The following is an 18812-nucleotide window of genomic DNA, read 5'->3' as shown; positions in this document are numbered from 1 at the left end:
TTGAGAGTCCAAGATGGAGGACCCAAAACATATTTCCCCTGGTATTTCTTGGGGTATTTCCTAGACCCTTCACTTGGCTGCAGTAACTGGAGTGTGAGAAGCACGCTTCACAAGCAAGAGGGATGCTGTGCCTCCTGCAGCAGTCAGAGGCAGGCAGCTTCAGCACTGCAGACCCTGCCTCAGTGTACTGAATAGTCCTCCCAGAGAATAAACCTCTGCAGGGAGCCATAAAGCTTTCTGAAAAGCAACAGTCCTGCATTTCTGTCTTTCACATGCCTGCCAAGTGGAAATAAGGCTGCATCCTAAACCAGGAAGACATGAAGCCATTAATCTAGAGAAGCAGTCTTAAGCACAAAATTAAGTGCAATTGTGGAAGAGTGACATTGTGCTTGCATGGAAATCACACCATACTCTGACAGCTCTGCTTTGCAGAGTAGCACTAAATGCCACAATCCTCTGTTCAAAAGGGCCTTCCCTTAGCTGAGCAAAACAGGTCTGACTCTATAGGTTGTTATACAGTAACATTGCACACCATCTTCAATAATTCCCCAGGAGAGGCTGCGCACCCTGTTTCAGAAATACTCCAGAAATCAAAAGATTACACTTGCAAACTCATTAGGCCACATCAGTTATTAAGTTTGGTTAAGTCAAGTTTTTTTTCAGGAGATCATGCAATTGCATCTCTTTAATACAGCTGAGGATGTCAGGCAGCATTCCAACAAATACCTGAAAGGCCAGATGCTCTAGAAAATGCAAATATCTAAACATACCAATAGAACAATAGAGGGAATTTCAAAGAACTAAGCAATTCTTTCCAAGTATGGGACAGCAGGCACCTTAAAACCTCTTACAAATCCACCAATACCTAGCAGGGGCTAATATGTTCATGTAGATGTGGCCCTCAGAGAATAAAATGCTTCCTTGAACAATAGTGACCTAACCATTTAGAGGGCATAGTCCTTTTGACTGGCATGAGCTGCTAAAGTCACTTCATTTTTGAAAGTGGAGCTTTTGCATCTAGCCTTACAAGCCCTAAGTATTCATCTGAAGTTTCCATTAAAAAAAAAAAAAAAAATACAACTCCAAAATCCTGACTTCAGATCCAAAGAAGCTGTCAGGGTTCATTGAACTAAATCTCAATACCTCCAAAAATGCTGGAGAGAGTCCCATCACAGCTCTTTGATTTTATCTGCATTCTGCTGGAGGAAATTCAGTTGCATTTAAAGTTTTATGTCCAGAAAACAAGCCTCAAATGCAGAGACAGCAGAATCAATATCCAGTTTAAGTGAAATATAAATCTGGGTTTCATCAGCATAATAGCAAAAGCCAAGCCCTATACTTATGAATAACTTGTCTCACAGGCAAGATATAAATTGCCAACAATGGAGAGGCTCAGAATAGATCCCAGAGGAATGCTGCAAGTGACATAAGGCGAAGACAAACACGTGCATGCAAGAACCTCTCACAGTGAAATAAATGGCCACCAGTGAAAAAAACAAAAAATGATTTAGGGTCCCAGTCAACAGCTCAGATTGGTTATAGAGTAGAGCCGAGATAAAAAGCAAAGTCTTGAATACAGCGCAGTAAACCACAGGAATCTGGTTGAGAGACTTTCTGTGTTACCCGTCACTAACAGATCATTAAGAACTTTAGCTCAAGAAAGTCTGTGCTACCAACTTCCCAAAAACAACTTCTGACTGAGATAATTGAAAGTTGGTGTAACTGAGAATATCCCACAGCCAACGTCTATGACTTCCAGCTTGGATGACAACCTGGGATGTTTTTCTTCATCTAGGAACGATTCCTAACTAATAAGCAGGGCTGGGGTCTGCTGCAGTGCTTGCTACCCAGCCCCACCTGCACTTGAATTCGCGTTCTGCACAGATTGTATCCAAAACAGCAAGGAGATCTGGTCTAACAATAGTTCTTGCTATAAGGAAACTGCAGTAGATGGAGAACAGACTTCTCACTGTTGTGGGCCTACAGACAGGTCCTACACAGGCATTAAAGAAAACCTGTGAGACAGAAATGGAAACCTAAATATTGTTACAGAGTAGGACTTAAAACACAAACACTTCACCCTAAAGCGTGCTGTTTCCAGAAAGATTTAACAGCTTTGGTCACAAGAGAAGTGACAACTGAAAAATCTACCCTTGTATACTTAAAGTGCAGTAAACTTTCAGACTTTAAGTAATTATAATTTCTGCTTTGGAATGGATTGTTCTAGCATCTCCTGTACTGCTAGATTCAAGAAGACATCATTAAGTAACTGAAGGAAATGAAGCCACATGCACCTTCAGTCAGCAATAAGAAGCAGTCAGCTCACAGATGCCCGTCATTCCCTTCAGCACAAAGCTAACAGACACACTTTTCACACTGGCTGTTACTTTCCAGAAACATCAAAGGGAAAAAACCCAAGGTTGGTGACTGTCAAGCAAAGACAGGCTTTGTGAATGCTGCACTGAGTACACTTTTCTAATAGTATCTAAGGCTCTCTTTTCAATAGTTTTAATGTCCCGTCAGAGTCCTTTTCTTACCCAAGTTGTGCTGCTGGAACTGATTTATGAAGAACTCCACTGCACTCCTCCCTCCTGGCCCCAGCACTTTGACAGTAATGGAGGAAGAGGCAATGGACACAAGATGAAACAAAGGAATGAGACACAAACAAAAATAAGAGATATGTCATCAGAAATTGGAACAGGGTACCCATATAGGCTGTACAATCCTTGAATCTCCAAGGATTAAGAACTTGATCCAAAACTCAACTGGACACAGCCCTGAGCAGCCTGCTCTATCTGGACCTGCCTCAAGCAGAGAGGCTGGATGCCTTCTGGATGTTCCTTCCAACCCACGTGAGTCTGCGAGTCTATGACACAGAACATACGGCAGCAGGATAGACTGTACTGCTAATGTGATAAAGCAGCCTTTTAGATTTAATTCTTTATGGTTTGTGGCTACCAAAAAGAACACAACAGTAGCAGTGGAGCACAGCTCCCGAAGAACCTGATCTGTAAAGTGCACTCTCATCAAATTTGTGGATGGTGACCAGTCAATATGTTCAAGGGCAGGTCTGTCATTCGCAAGGACCCAGAGGAATGGGTTGTCAGGAGCTTTATGAATTTCAGCAACGACAAATGCAAAGTCTTGTGCCTGGGAAGGAATAACTACTTGCAGCGCTGCAAGAAAGGGACTGACCAGGTATGGGGGGCAGCTCGGCTAGAAAGGACCTAGAGGGCTGAGTAGATAGAAAGCTGAACATGGTCCAGCAGTGTATTCTGGCAGCAAAGATGGCCAAAGGCATCTTGGGTTGTTTAATAGGAGCATAGCCAGACAATTAAAGGAAGTGATTACCTGCCTTTATTTAGCACTTGTTCCGTTTTGGCCCCCGAATACAAGAAAGATATTGATAAATCAGAGCATTCAGCAGAGGGCCACCAAGGTAATCAGGGGGTTGGAGATCTTGGCCCATGAAGAGAAGCATTGGGACTGGGGCTTGTTCAGCCTGGAGAAGATGCTTCAGAAGATGATGATTGCAGCCCCACAGCACCTACCCACAGGCTAACAAGAAGGTGGCTCCGGGTTTCTCACCATGGTATGTGGAAAGGTGGGAGGGGACAAGAGAAAACAGGCATAACTTCAAACAAGAAAGGTTCAGCTTGGATGTAATAAAAAAACTTTTCACAATGAGGACAGCCAAGCAGTGCAGCAGACTGCCCCGAGAGGTTATACAAACTCCCCCCCCCCGAGAGGTTTTCAAGATGCAACTGGAAAAAGCCCTGAGTAACCTCATCTGACCTCTTAACTGACCCAGCTTTGGGCAGGAAGTTGGACTGGATGGACTCCTCAGAGCCCTTCCAACGTGAATTATCTTGTGATCCTATAAAGCAAATGAGCCTGTAAAAGAAAGATGGCCACCACCTTGCAGGAGCTCCAGAGGTGGAATGCACCATGTTTCATATATATCAAAACAAATCCATGCTTGAACATTTTTTTTTCTTTTTTTTTTTCTTTTTTTTTTTTTTTTTTTTTTTTTTTTTTTTTTTTGCAGCAAAAAGGCTGTAAAGACTTTTGAGCATTGCCAAGCTCATCTTCAAGATATATCATGTGTACAAATATTGCGTACAGAATCAGCAATGAGGCTTTCTGGTATCCTGCTTGGTGGCAAATAAGCATGCCTATTCATAGACAACGTCATATCCAAAAAACAACCTCATTCTGCTACGATACTACTTCCACTTACTTCTAGAAACAGCAAATTCAAGGCTGTTTTTTTTGGTGAAGGTCTAAACTCCACCAACTCATATTAAAAACTTGGGAAATATTTCAGATGGTTATAAATAGTAAAGTTCTGAGTTCATAGGCTGAAATCATAGAGCCCTACATTATCAGTAGTGCTATGTGATAAAAAAATGCTGCCGAAACTTCTAACTTTGACACAGAAAACAATTACAGGTGAAAGAATGGCAGAACTGGTCTCCTTGCTTTATTTTAGCCTCATAAGAAAAACAATAGTAAAAATACCTATGTGCCCACCTGAACTGCCCACAAGAACTGCTTGTGATCCTAATGTCTAATTTAAGAGAAAACAAGCCCAGTCCCTCTTGAAGCAAACTACTTTAAGATCACAAAGTAAAAATTTATTCAAAATAGACTGGGGGAGGATGCAACAAGAAAGAAAAACTAATGAAATGCAGCTGCCTTTTAAGAACTGGAATTTCACACTACTCATGTTACATTAGAGCCTTGCAAAAGCTCTGGAAGGTGCACAAACATTTAACGTACAAGAAACAGGCACAATTAAGCTAAAGGAAAAAATGGTGAATTAATATATTACTTGTGCAAAGTTATTTTCAGCTTCTCAACTATTTGAAATACATTAACAATAATCATTCACGTATCACAATACTATTAACATTATAAATGAGATGTGTTATGTTCATTGTAAGTGTAAAATAAGGTTCTCAAAGTGTACTGAAATCATAATCGGAGCTGCTAAGTGGCTTCAATTCCCACCTGATATTCATATTCTGTGTAAGGCAGCAACTTGTCGTCTTTGAAGGAGGTTGAAGAACCATTGTAAACAAGTGCGAGGTCTAAACTTATGTGGGCTTGAGTCGTTCGCCTTCTGTAAAGTTCGTAGTATAGGATCTTCCCATTTGGCTGCTGTGGGCCAGTCCACAGGACGGAAGAAGTCGACTGGAAGCCCCCGGCTCGGGTCTGTATTTCTATGAGAGGGGCAGGCTGCGCTGCCGGGGGTGCCTCCAGCGTCTGTACCGATGCCCACTCACTGGAGGCACAACCCAGCTCTGTGCAAGCCTGGAGCTGTACTTCATACCTTTGGGAACAGAAATCCGGAACGAAGAGGTTAAAACACTGCAAATACAAATATAGACTGTGCATGAGGTCTGGGGAATTTCTTAATTTCTCTTAGTCTTTGTCACTTTTAATGGGTACGAACACACAGAGTATACGCTGTGCCTCGTGCAGCATAAGGGAAAGAACGCTATCTTCTGAGTTTTCATTTGATATTTTCTTTTCAGAGCAGAGTTAACATCTGCAGGAGTCAAGTGATCAAAATCGTTTTGATTTGGATGATATGAATCATAACGATGATTCATTGTAGATGATTTCGATATCATTTGAGAGCTATAGAGCTTCACTCTATTACTCTTCTCTCTTTGGATTTAGATTAATTATATGTAAATAGTAGACAGACTTATCAACCATATAACACACACAAATTATGCCTACAGAAATATAGAAGGAAAGGTCAGGTAAATAATCCAGAATTAGTGGGGAAGATATCACTTCAGCATCAAGCACACTCCTTCTGTAGTGGAGTCCAGTACCCTCTCTTAAGTTTTCGCTTTCACTTAAACTCCTTCTGTAGTGGAGTCCAGTACCCTCTCAAGTTTTCGCTCTCACTTAAAACAAGTCACTTGTTTTCAGCTCAGGGGTGTGAGTGTGTTCCTGGTGTGACTCCGTTAACCTTAGCTCAGCTACGCTGTGAACAGGCTAGCTAACAGGTCTTTGGTCTCCCCACCCCGAACTTTGTCAGCTAAAGCCCTGTTTATTCTTGAATGCAGACATCTTGTGTCAGATAGACAAGCACAAGAGTGCAGGTTTTGGAGTCTATAGCAGAGTGCTGAATTACTCCTTGTATTAAATACAACCTAAGTCAATCCTGTGCACTTCATCAAGATGCTATATAGCTGGTGTTACTATATATAATTAAAACAAAAAATCCTGGTTTTATCATGTGCTTTTTAGGAACCAAAACCCCACGGTTCTAACTGTCTGTTTAAACAAGAAGGCTGAGCTGTCTGCCAGCCCACTGAACCACCTTGCAGCATTTATTCAACAAACAAGGTCTTCCAGACTTACCTGCTGTAGGGTTGTAGCTCTGCCACTATGTACGACCGTCTCAGAAAGGAAACATGAGATGCATCAAAGTCAAGAGTTTTCCTTCCTGTTTCGGCAGGCTTGTGGATCGAGATTGTGTAGTTTTTAATGTCACCATTTACTTTGATAGGAGGATCCCAGGCCACCAAAATCTCCTTTGAGGACCATGCCTGCAACCTAGGAGGCAACAACCCAGATGGAGCAGAGGGGTTGGTTTTTATCTGAGCTGAAGGGCTGGTCACACTCCCTTGACTGTTATTTGCAGTGACGGTGTAGCTGTACTCCATGCCTGGCATTAGGGTGAAATCAAGATACCGAGTTTCCAGACCTGAGTAAACAAGTACACCATCCCTCCTTAGCTCGTAGCTCGTGATTTTACCATTGGGGTTAGCTGGAAGTTTCCATGTGATTTCAATTGACTCCGAGCCCATGACAAGCAGCCTGGGAGCTTCCATATTTAACGGTGGAGCCTCCATGGTCATCACTGAGTGGGATACGCTGGACGTGCAGCCCCCTGCCGTACAGGCAACCAGTGTGAAATCATACTGCGTGTAAGGCTGTAGATTAGAAACCAACATTTGCAAACTTTTACCAGGATAATACTCTTCATTGTTTAATTTCAATATGTACTTGGTGATATCTCCATTTTGTATTTGGGGAGGTGCCCAAGATGCATTAATTCGAGTGGCACTGACAGCCTGCAGAGATGGTGGATCTACTAAGGCAGGAGCTGCTTCCAGCGTCTGTATTGCAGCTGGGTCACTGGTAGAGCAGCCTCCCATCGTGCAGGCAACTATCGCATAAGTGTACATGGAATAGGGCAGTAAGTCCTCATCCGTGTAGTTGAAAGTAGCAGCATCGAAGCTGAAAGGATAGAGAACATCATTCTTTAGCAGCCGGTATGACTGAAGAACACCGTTGGGCTGTGCTGGGGAGTCCCACGAGATGAGCAGTTTACGGGGGTTAACGGATGCCAAGGATAACTTGGGGGCAGCGAGACCCTTTGGGGCAGTTTGACTGGTCTTTGCCACTGTCCATGAGCTGTCAGCATAGCCTGCTGCATTCCAGGTGCGTATTTTATATTCATACCTTGTCCATGGCTGCAAACCTTTATCATTATATGTGAACGTATTCCTTTCAGTGTTATACTCCGTGAAAACAATTGCCTCGTCTTCTGTTGTTGCTCTGTACCCTGCAGCATTTTCTTTTGTGCATCTGTGAATAACTTCATAGCGAATTATTTTTCCATTTGGATAAATTGGCTGCAACCAGCTCAGTTCGACATTGGTGGCGTTCACTGCCTGGATTACAGGTGCCATCTGAGACACTGGGGGTGCCTCGTCCGTTCGGACTGGCTGGGGTGGAGAGCGAGTGCAGCCTGCCGCGTTGCAAGCCTCCAGTACGAGGGTATAGAGGGTGTACGGCTCAAGGCGCCTGAAGAGGAACTGGCGAGATAAACCACTGTACTCCAGGTTGTCATCGCTGAAAATATTGTAGGTCTGAAAGAAGAAAAGGAAAAGGGAAAGGGAAAAAAAAAAACCAGGGAGGGAAGAAAGGACAGAAGCCAGGATAAAAGGAAAAAAAAAAGGTAAATCAATGATTTTTGTCAATAACCACTAGATGAGACACCTTATTCTTTGGAATAGGGTAAGGAATATTAACCAATGGTTCAGAAACTTCCTTACTAGTAACAATCAGCACAGAAACAGGTCATTGATACAAAAGGAATGTTTTGATCCAATTATCATTATTTTTTTTAATTTTGGATGCAGTAATACATCACTTAGTGACAGTTTTAATTATATTTGTTTGTTACCAAGTTTCATTGTGAGGCTCTTGTGGGCGAGCACAAACCTTCTCAGAGACTAACTAGAGAAAAATTACTTAAGAAAAAAACTCCAAATAAACCCCTGTAGTTGCAGACCTTGTGGAGAAAGGTTTACACTCAGTTGAAACCACTGAGCTAAAAGAAGTCCCAAATTAGAGAACAACATTCTGTCAAAGCCAGGTTTTCCAGAAGCACATTTTGGTGATGTCTAATGTATGCCAAATGAGATTATGAACTTTCATGCATAGGTTTTTATACACTAAATGAACAATTTGGTTCACTGTAAATGAATATTTACAGTGCTGGGGTAGCACAGGAACAGTAATACTCATTTTAATATAAACACAAAGAGAGAGTGCTCACAGACTGCCTTGTGCTTACATAGGACTCTGTCTTATTTTAAAGTATAATGTATTTGATTGCATCCTTTTCAGCAAAAAACATATTAATTTGATATTCAGCATTTCCCTTCTCTTTTTGATCAAATGAAGGGTCAAGATGAAGATTACCTTAATCATGCCATTGGGTTGGGAGGGCTCTGACCATTTCAGCAGCAAGGCCCTACCATTTTCTTTCTTTTCCACAGTGAAGTTGCTCAGGCCACTGGGTGAAGCTTCCAACGTGCGCACAGATGTCCAAGGGCTTGAAACCTGCCCGGCATTGTTTACAGCTATGACATGAATATGATATGTTGTGAAAGGTTTCAATCCAAATAAATGAGCTTGATGCTTTGTTCCCTGAAGCAAGAATACAGATGTTTGAGTTAGTTAAAAAAGTAATAAGCATCTGTGGTTTATGTCACTTGGAAAATGAGGTCTCGGCTCTGGGTCACTTCTGACCGCTTTGCAGAATACCCCATCTGGTTACCAGGATTTTTTGTTGGGTTTCCATAACTGACCCTCAAAAAGAAAATCTTAGGCTTTTAAAAAATATCTGTCATTATGTTTAGAGCCTTTGGAGCTGACTGCTGGAGAGTCCTGCAGAGTCCAAATCTCAGCCAGCAAACAACGTAGAGTTTGTTCAGCGTGTGTCTGAGCCTTGCCCAGAGAGGACGAGAGCGCCTGGTACCCTGAAGAATTCAAGCACATGTAAAAACCTGCGGTACACGAGCGATGCCTGCATCTACAGAATCCTTACACATCTTTTGTGGAGACACGATGTTTGATAGGCAGGCCGTCCTGTTCTAGCTACTGAGAGCATTGTAATCTGGACAGACAGCAGCGTTTCCAAGAGCACAGTTTGATTTCCTTACTGTAAACAAACCCCTTAAAGGGGGTTGGAGCAGGGGGAGGGAGAGGGAGGGAGGGAAGGAGGGAGGGAATAAACTGGTTTCTATGTTCCTGCCTTGTAAAGATGTCGCTTGAGATAAATTCACAGCGTAAGGTGATTGTGGGGCAACCGGTTGCCTTACAAGAGCCCTTGCCCGCTCACCCCAAAGAGCATCTGACCCAGACCTGAAAGTGCCCGGATCTGAGGCAAAGCGGACCCAGCACAAATTGAGGTCCAGGCAGGAAGGCGACACAGCCGCAGCGTTATTTTGAGCAGCCCCCGAAGACAAGGGGGCTAACAAAGAGCAGGAGTCACGCACTCAGCTTTGTCTCATCAGAGGAGTGAGGAAGAAAGGAGTTCAGCTGGTCACCGATATATTTAATGTAATTTGTAGCTGGGCTTTTGCATTAGTTGTATAGCTCTCGAGACAGGGAGTGCAGGAATTTGGTTTCCTTCGTGTGGCGGAAACAGCTGAAGTCAATTCCCCTGTTTCAGCAAGTCATATTAAGTTGTTAAATGCTAACACTTCCAATTGTTTAATATTTAAACATTTGTTAAGCTATCAGGCTGAGAAACAAATTTTAAAGGAATATTAATTTCTTTTTTTTAAATATTAAAAGTTAGATCATAAATATTTAAATAGTTATTTCCTCACAACAATGAGTTAGTCTTTTAGATAAATATAGCCCAGCATTTGAATGACCATTATGAATATTAAATCTGAAGATGCCACAAGTACAGATTATAAACATACTTTTCTGATAAATGATTCCTTTTTCTGTTAAACAGGGCAAACACTAGCAAGATTAATAATGCAAAAAAGTATAATTCTTTGTTAGGAATTTGCAGTCATCGCTGCCAAAAAAGCGTAAGCTCAAATGCAAATAGCAATCACCTCGAACAGATTATATATAAAAAAAGCTCTGGCTGCTGTGGGACATTTAGAGATATCTTTTGTCATAAGAAACATGGAAAGCATGTGGGCTATAAAGCAAAAACATATGTATATTGTCAATAGCAGCACCTGTTCAATTACAGTTTATTTCAGTATGGAGAATTTAGTTCAGCCCCTAGATGGCAATACTATCAAACACTTTTTGTAACATGAGTACTTAATGATTAACAACGTGCATTCAGTCATCCAACACACTCAAGGCAGCCATTAAAAAAATAACAAAACTGATTTCATTATAGATTCTTTTAATAAACATTTATGGCTTAGATCCTTGAAAGTGGAAGCGTTCAAACTGCCATGGCCAAAAAAACCCTATGCAGCCGAATGCAAAATTATGAACTGCAGGTTAAAGAACAGAGCTCAAATTGAAGTTCACGCTTAGCATAAAAATCTGGCATCAGGAATTATGTTGGCACAAAACATGATTAAAATTAGCTTTACAATTGGATGTGGTCTGTGTTAATAGTTTTTATGAGGACAGTTATCTATTAGGTTTTCAAAACAGAACTTTTAAAAGCCTAAAATTTACATTCCACGGTTCGGGGGTGGGGATGGGAGGAAGGCAGCACACAACATTAAATTACTGCCCTAGTGACACAGAGGCTCTCCAAAGGTACAAACACATTACAACAAACATTGTACAAAACCTGATGGCTCTGCTTTCTAGTCAGCTGCATCATCAGGGTGGGCTTTTGTGACAGCAATGCTATGAACACTTGATTCCTTTTTTTAAAAAAAAAAAAAAAAAAAGCCGGCATATTTTTCATCACCCTCTACCACTTTCCCACTAAACCCCCAGATTTAATTATTTACAATCCTCACCACACTTTGAAATGAAACAAGGATGGAGGGATTTCCTTGCCTGCAGTTCATCATGTTCTCTGGAGACTGCTAAACCGTTCCTTCCAGGGATGACTTTTATCCCTGGCTCCTACAGATACTTCTTGAAGAGCAAACGGTTTACATGTATTTTTGTTTTGTTTGGTTTTGAAGTAAGCTCAGGGGACATACTCCCAGAATACGGAGCCACGTTTTCTCCCCCTGCACTGCTGCCATTACCATTTGCGGATTTGCTCAGCTCAAAGGCTGATACTGAAAAGAGGATGGATGACAGTCTCAGTGATTCATTTTAAGAATTTTTTATGTCCTCCCATGACATTTTCAGTCTAGAAATACTGTCCTGCTGGAATGGTCAAATATAAATAGCAAAATACACCTTGCAAAGGATAGCACTGTAACTTTTGGCTTCAGCAGACAATGACACAGCCTTCAACAGGCACAGGATCAAAATCATTGCCCGGAATATTCTCCCCGTCTTTGTCTGCAAAGCCATGAACTCATATATCCCATATATACCATGGACTGCTAACAGGCCAGATCTCACTCACCATTAAAAGCAAACCAACAAAATAAAATTTTAATGCAAACATTAAGATGTTTGTAGACTGACTGACCACGAAATCCCATGGACTACAAGCCCATGCCCTCCTTTCTCTGTCTCCTGCTGCAACCCGTTCTCACCCATTCAGTCATTAAATTAAGAATAATCCAGCAAACATTTAAATTTGTGCACTCTCACTTTCCTCCTATAAGGTCCATCCTTTCAATGTAAACACTACAGAAATGGACACCTGAGGCAAGCTGTGATGAGCCGCCGTGACCTCCTCCCCGCTCCACAGCCCAGAGCCCAGCCTTTGACCTGGACCTTGTTTTCGGCAGCCCCGTCCCCTTCCCAGCACTGGCAGCACCACCACTGCTCCGGGCAGGACAGCACCTTTGGTTTTGCTCCGTAAGATGCTTTACACTCTGCCAGTGGCAGCGCAAGCTGCTAACAGCAACAAAACCACTCCTAGGCTAATTCCACTCTTCTAACTGTAAATTAGGATAAAAGTTATTTAAAATAAAACCTTGTTTTAACACATTTTTCAAAACATAAAATGAGACAACATGAATCATGAATAATGTATCCATCAAGATTTGCTTCAGATTGCCTTTTTTGTTTGTTTATTTTTTAATTCATGAGCAGAGAAGTCACTTAAAGTCTGGAAACAAATTAACATAGTCTTTCATGCTGTTCAAAGGCAGCGGCATCCATAATGCAAGGTGCCTGCCTTCCTTGCTCCCCCTTGGTCCTCCTCCCAGGCATGGGCAAGGCTGCACAGCCTTCAAGGGTCTGAGGGTTTTACACTGCCTACTGTGATTGCTTTTGACTACTTGAAGTGCTCCTAAGGTGGCAACAGGGTCAAGAGGTCTTTGTAGGTTGAAAATGATCAAAAATTAGCATTGATCTGGAGCTGTCAATAATACTCTGTGCGGGTGGACTCCCTGCACAAATGTTTAAACTGCATACAACTACACAACCTAGTCATCTTTGAATCTATCGATCTGATGAAGCAGCACTTTCCACAGGTGTCACTCCAGGCTTTCCCACTTTTTTCAAGGCAGGCTAACTTACCGAGTTGCCTGGGTCTCAGCACACGAGTTCAAAATGTGACAGATCAGAAGATCTCTGACCCACTAAAGAGCTGCCCAACAGGCACCTTGAGTATCCGTCTCTTCTTCAGGGCTAATCATCAAAGCCCAGCAAGTGGTCTCCAGTCATGTTAAGGTGAGGCTCTGCTTTCTTCTCTCTCCCAATCCTCTCTTCGTACAGTAATCCCTATCTGGCAAGTGTCTTCGATAGCTGATTAAAAAGCTAGCTCACTTTTTCTGTGAGCCTCTAACTAAACTCAGCGGCATCAGGCGCTACCATACTGCTAATGGAAGTAGTGGTACAAGGATCCAAACCTGCTCTTTCATAACCTGCAGACAGACATGACGGAAGGTAATTCAGTATGATGTTCCCTTGTCTACAGAGACAGAGATGCTCAACTCTCTGTGGACAAGGGAGGAGAAAGCTGTGTTCTCCTGGCAGTCAGAATGTTAATCTAACCATCTTCCAATGCCTATTTTCAAATTTTCCATCAAGGAAGTCAAACCAATTCCTCAAGTGATAGAAGCGATGGGGAATACTTGGGGTTCTACTAAGATATTCAGTTTATCCTCACCTTTGTCCTTATCCTCTTATCCAGTTCCCCATCTAATCCAGATTCTTTGCTGTTTTCCACAACGCACTGGAAGCGCTTCCACCTTGACTCTGATGTTCACTCTTACTTCCCAGCCTACTTCTTAGCCCCTGCCTTCACTCTAAACATTGCACTGAGTTCGTATTCGTATGCAATCCCTAACTTGTCCTTTGGGTTGCCTTCCTTCTCAGGCTTATATTATGCACACTGCGTCTTTCTCATTTAAAAAAATCTACTCTGTTCCTAAAGTCTTATGCTCAAATTCACAAGGATACAACTTATAGATACACAAGTAATCTGTAAATTCCTTCCTGTAGCAATGTGGACTGGAATATAAATTATTCCAGTGGGGGTACTGAAAAAACTCAAAGGTTAGGCAAACAGAAACCAAAGTGTTATTCATTTTACCAGAAATTATCTTGCCTAGAGGTGACCAGAATTTCCATTTTTACCAGAAACTGATATTGCAGTATTTATTTTCCTCCCAATTTGTGTAAAAAAAATAATTTTAGATTTTTTTTGTAAATTTCACTCTTAAAATTTCACATTTTAAGAACTTTGCATTTCATTTTAGAATTTTAAAGTTGCCTTGCAACACATTATTTTCATTTCAAACCATTATTATATTATTTGATACTACTCAACAGGCCTCCAATAGCAGCAACACCTACTACAAATTATCATCAATTGGCGATAATTTTTATGTTATATAAAAAACCAAGCATTATGAAAAAAACTGAATATACATTTAAATAAAATTTTTAAATTTGTAAAACCAGACATTTCCTTATTAAACATAAAAGAGTTTAGAAAACTTTTTGCTCAGGGAATATTCTTCCAAATGGTCTTTTTTTGAGATGAGAAGGCACTGCTCCTTTCCCAGCCCGCAGATGGATCGATGCAGTCTTTTATTCTACGGTGGCTAGGAAATGACATTCAGGAATCCATTATATTTGAGCTTGCTTTTTTATAAATAAATTCAGGAACATTTTTTCAACTTTTAGAATGTTCTTGTAATTTATTTTAAAAATAAGTGGTAGTTTTGCTATCAACATGAGAGAACACTAGTTGTCTATCCGCTGTGACTCCATGTTCCCGTCCTTTCCTAACAGTACCACGCTAGCAGCTTTTTTTTTTTTAATAAAAAACCTAATTTGCACACCTTGTTTCACTCAGCACATAACTGAATAATTTCCTGTGTGAATAGTCCTACACAGGCTTTTGGACTATATCAGGGAGAAACCTTTAGGAACAGCAGTAATCTACATTTAAAATGCAACCAACAACAATTAATACCCGATATAGAAACATTACATTGCAATTTGTTTTCCTCCTTTCTGGCAGACCATGTAAGGAACTGTGAATTGCATGTATCTGAATCTGTCTAGTGGAGTTGGTGCCTATTTCACAGCAGACAGCTTTCTTTCTGGCACACCTGGGGACCTGCTGTGGTCTCACCAGGTGTCTGAATCCCCAGCTTTGACTTGGAAGCAAAGAACCACAAAGAAAACCAGGATGCACTGCACGTTAAAATGAAATCAAGCACATTTAGCAACCTGCCCTCAGTCACTCTGCTGGACCTTGGGTAGCAGGACACTTGTAAACCACTAACAATGTCACACTTTTGCTGGTAAAGCCTTCAAAAAACCTCTTTGGGCAAAGTCAACACTTCAGTAGCCTTCTCCATGCTATTTCAGGAAGATCAGATCTCTCCTCTCTTTTTATGGCTTTTCTTCTTTTCTTTTTTCTTTTACAATTATTTATTTAAAATTCAAACATCACTAAGTGCCACCTTCTCAAAAATGTATTTGCATCTGCATTTGTCTAATTTGTACTAAGAAACAGTGAAATCCAAAAAGAGATCTTTTTCTGCATGACTAAATAAATCAAATAAACCAAAATATCAATGACATGACATTCCACTATAGAAATCATCTAGAGGGTGATGTCAACTTGTTTTCCTAACATTAATATTTTATCTCTAACAACACTCACAAGACCTGTTGTATAATAAACCACAGTTCTGGACCTTCTTTCTTGTTTTTTCCACCTACATTTTTTCCACTTTAAAGCATGTTTATTATTCCTCATAATAAGAAAGTGACAGAGAAGGAAAGAAGCAGCTCTTGTTATAAATTAGATACCTGACGGGTCTGTTTTCCCCAAAGATTGGTTTTGGTTAGTTCAAATCTGCCATCCTTACTTAACCTGAATGATACTTTTTGCTTTGTATAATCATCCTGGATACGAAGAAGTAGTCTAAGTTTCTCTTCAAAATAAGACAGGCAGAATCTGAAGCAAAAAAAAATCAGTACTATTTATGGGAGACAGATACAATAAAGCATGAGATAAAATACTTAAACCCCACTGAAAAAAAAAATGTCTCCCCGTTGGTAAAATGCACATGTATTGTATGTTCTGGTCTTTAGCTGAGTGGGGCATGCTTTGTGGAGAGCTGATGGGAGAGAGAGAGAGGATAGAGCAGATATATCAGCAAAGACTTCATGGTATGTGAAATCCAGCATCATATTAAAGCAATGTCAAACCCCAGAGGATTGAGCTGGGAGGTTTTTATGATGTTGCAAATTCACACACTGCATAATCTAGAATCTGCATAAACTCGTCAAGGCATTGCAGAACTTGCAATTTGTGGTGGTCTGCCTTGGTCACAAGGGGAATGGATATCAATGATCCTTCAGGTGGAGCTTTATAATCTGGGATGGAAATGTGTCTTCAGGGATGGTACAAAGCTTGGAAAGGCAAGCACACAAACTCTAGCTGGGGGTTGTATCTCTGTGCTATAACTAGTGCACTCATACAGCTGAATTCCAGAAATATGTTTAAAATAAGTACCACACATAGTGTTCCTGCTGAGCAGCAACTTTCCATCCACTATTCGTTAACATTTAAGAGTGGTTTTCCTCTTATAGATTTGTTCTATGCTGTCTGTAAGCATGGAGAAAAAAAAGAAAAAAAAAAGAAAAAAAGAAAAACTACTGCTGCTGTAGAACAGCAGCTAGAGCCCAAGGGCTCAAACCTGCAAATGGTAGGGGGTACATCCCTTCATATGGAGCATTAGGGGGTTAATGTTATATTTTTCCTAATGCCATAAACCGTATTTTCCATTTGATATATTGGCTGAGGGCCAGAATGTAGTTAGATGCTTTTGTCAGAACACACAAAATCCGGAGTACCATGTCAGTGCAGTCAGTGTCTTCTTAGTCTCAAAGCTTTTCTTGCCTAACAATGTCCAGAGTGGCAGGTGTTTTGCAGAAAGGTTTCTGTAATTTTAAACTAATGTAATGAAAGCATGGATGTTTTTGTTATCCACAAAAATGGATAATTTATGTACCTCGACTCAAGGTATCTTGTGGCAACCAGTTTTGCTTTGTTGTAGAAAGAACATTGCCTTGTCATTATCAAATGTTTTGGCTTTTGGCTTCATTTGAAGTTCTGTTTTTCAAGCATTCACGTTGCTCCTTTATGACATTTGTGACTACATATATCTCTGCCATAAGCTGCTTTCTTCATCTCCTTTCAAATTATGTCATAGACGATATTGTGAAGAAAAGGGGTTTTGAACACTGTAAAACTTCTCCCATCTAATTTTAAATCACCTGGGCACAGTATCTGAGGTTTTCTATGTTCTGTAAAATTAGAAAAAGACAGTTTGTCAGTGTGTTTGGTGAACGGAAAACAGAGAGGGGAAACCCCTCACTTTTTCCCCTATAAAAGTAATTCTTTTCAATTTTTGCCTTTGCACAGCTCAACTTCTTATAATGGGGGAAAAGAAATGTAAAGAGAAAAAAAAAAAAGTTTGAAGAAAATCTTTAAGGGGACTTGTACAAGGACAATCTGAATCTTCACATAGATTGCAGGTGAACTCCCACATCAGTTTCCTTGAAAATGCCACTGAATGTCAGTTGTGCTCCATAAAATTAAGACTTTGCAGTTATATAAGACTTTTCATCAGAGGATCTCACATCATGTTATAAACATTAATTAATTAAGTCTCAGGATATCCCCCTGTGTTACTGCCTGTAGCTTCAAGAAACTATCACTATTGTTTTAGATCCCGCTTTACCCAGGTACAATAGATGTGTCATATTATTGTTAAGTGCAAGCTGACTTTATTCCCTTTTCTTAATCATTCTGAGTCCTTGTCTGTCTCACCCAACACATGCAAAAAAGAGCAGTTCTAACTGCTGCTAAGTAGAGGAAGATAACACAGCCTCAAGGCAATTCACAGGTTTAAATCCCTGCTTTCTGCCAACACAATGGAAAATAAAAGCAACATTTTAAAGGAGACTAAAAGGTTTTTACTTCCTACTGTTTTATTCTTTTTTCTCTGCCCTGTACTGAACAGTCCTAGCTTTTCATTCAAACTTTGCCTGCTACCTACTTAACCACTTCTGAGAGCTACGAAAAGTTAAGCATAAACAATTTACTTGGAGCTACATGGTAAAGGCCAAAGTTTAGTCTGAATATGTGCCTGAACTTAAAATGTCACCTTTAAAACCAACTGGGTATTTTAAAAAAAATGATGGGCCAAAAAGCATTCACACCCCAATCTCTTGAAAGGCTTTCCTTCACCAGGTTTTAATTCCTTCCCTTAATGTTTTCCACTTCCTACATGAAAATACCTGCTCTCCAAATAGGGACAGGCTGAAAGTAAATGAAAGCGTGCAGGCAGGAGTTTGGGAAAGGTGCAGTCCATTTATGCCAACCCATGGCAGGAAAGGGATGCGCTCTGCACCTTTCCGCGCAGAGCAGTCGCTCTCAGCAGAAGGCCAGAAGCACGCTGCTTGTGCAGGGAGGGATGCCCTCGCTCTCTTCTGCTGCTGGAGGAAAGTCCAGCTTCTCTTCTGAACATTAGCAGGGGATACTGATTAGCCGTGTATTTAGGTGTACAATCTGGGGACAGATTCCTCAGCAAAGCACAGCTTCCCATCACAATACTGACGGGTTCAGCAGAGATCCTTCCAGAACTTGCAGGATGTTCTCTCAGTTTTGGAGTAGGGGATTGCTTACAGAGGGTCCCTGCCCCTGCAGGTTGTATAAGCTAGTGGAAAGCCTCAACAAGGAGCCTGAAAAGCCCGTCTCACAGGATGATAAGAGGAACAAAAGCCTTATTTTCCCGTTGCAGCTGCTATGGAATGCACTGTTGAAGAAAACAATGGAGTTCAATAAAGATTAAGTTACATATTGTTGCATCCCTTAGCAGCTATATCTTGCCATGTGAAGGCTCAGAATCAACTCCACACCAAGAAAAGGGTTGAAAAGAAGACAAGAA

General features: G+C 41.0%; 1 protein-coding gene across 1 annotated transcript in view; it reads right to left on the bottom strand.

The window, feature by feature from the left end:
- The window catches only part of USH2A (Usher syndrome 2A (autosomal recessive, mild)), a 132634-nt gene that overhangs the window by 17712 nt on the left and 96110 nt on the right, over window positions 1-18812 (bottom strand). The window contains exons 24-26 of the mRNA XM_010078723.1: window positions 8740-8967; window positions 6385-7901; window positions 5014-5335 (exon numbers count right to left, since the gene is read on the bottom strand). Coding sequence (XP_010077025.1) covers window positions 5014-5335; window positions 6385-7901; window positions 8740-8967 — 2067 coding nt within the window. The remainder of the gene's footprint in view (window positions 1-5013; window positions 5336-6384; window positions 7902-8739; window positions 8968-18812) is intronic.

The sequence above is a fragment of the Pterocles gutturalis genome, unplaced genomic scaffold, assembly GCF_000699245.1.
Source record: "Pterocles gutturalis isolate BGI_N339 unplaced genomic scaffold, ASM69924v1 scaffold9333, whole genome shotgun sequence".
Lineage (NCBI taxonomy): Eukaryota > Metazoa > Chordata > Aves > Pterocliformes > Pteroclidae > Pterocles > Pterocles gutturalis.
The sequence above is the reverse complement of the archived record's forward strand: the minus strand, read 5'-3'. Positions and strand labels throughout refer to the sequence as shown.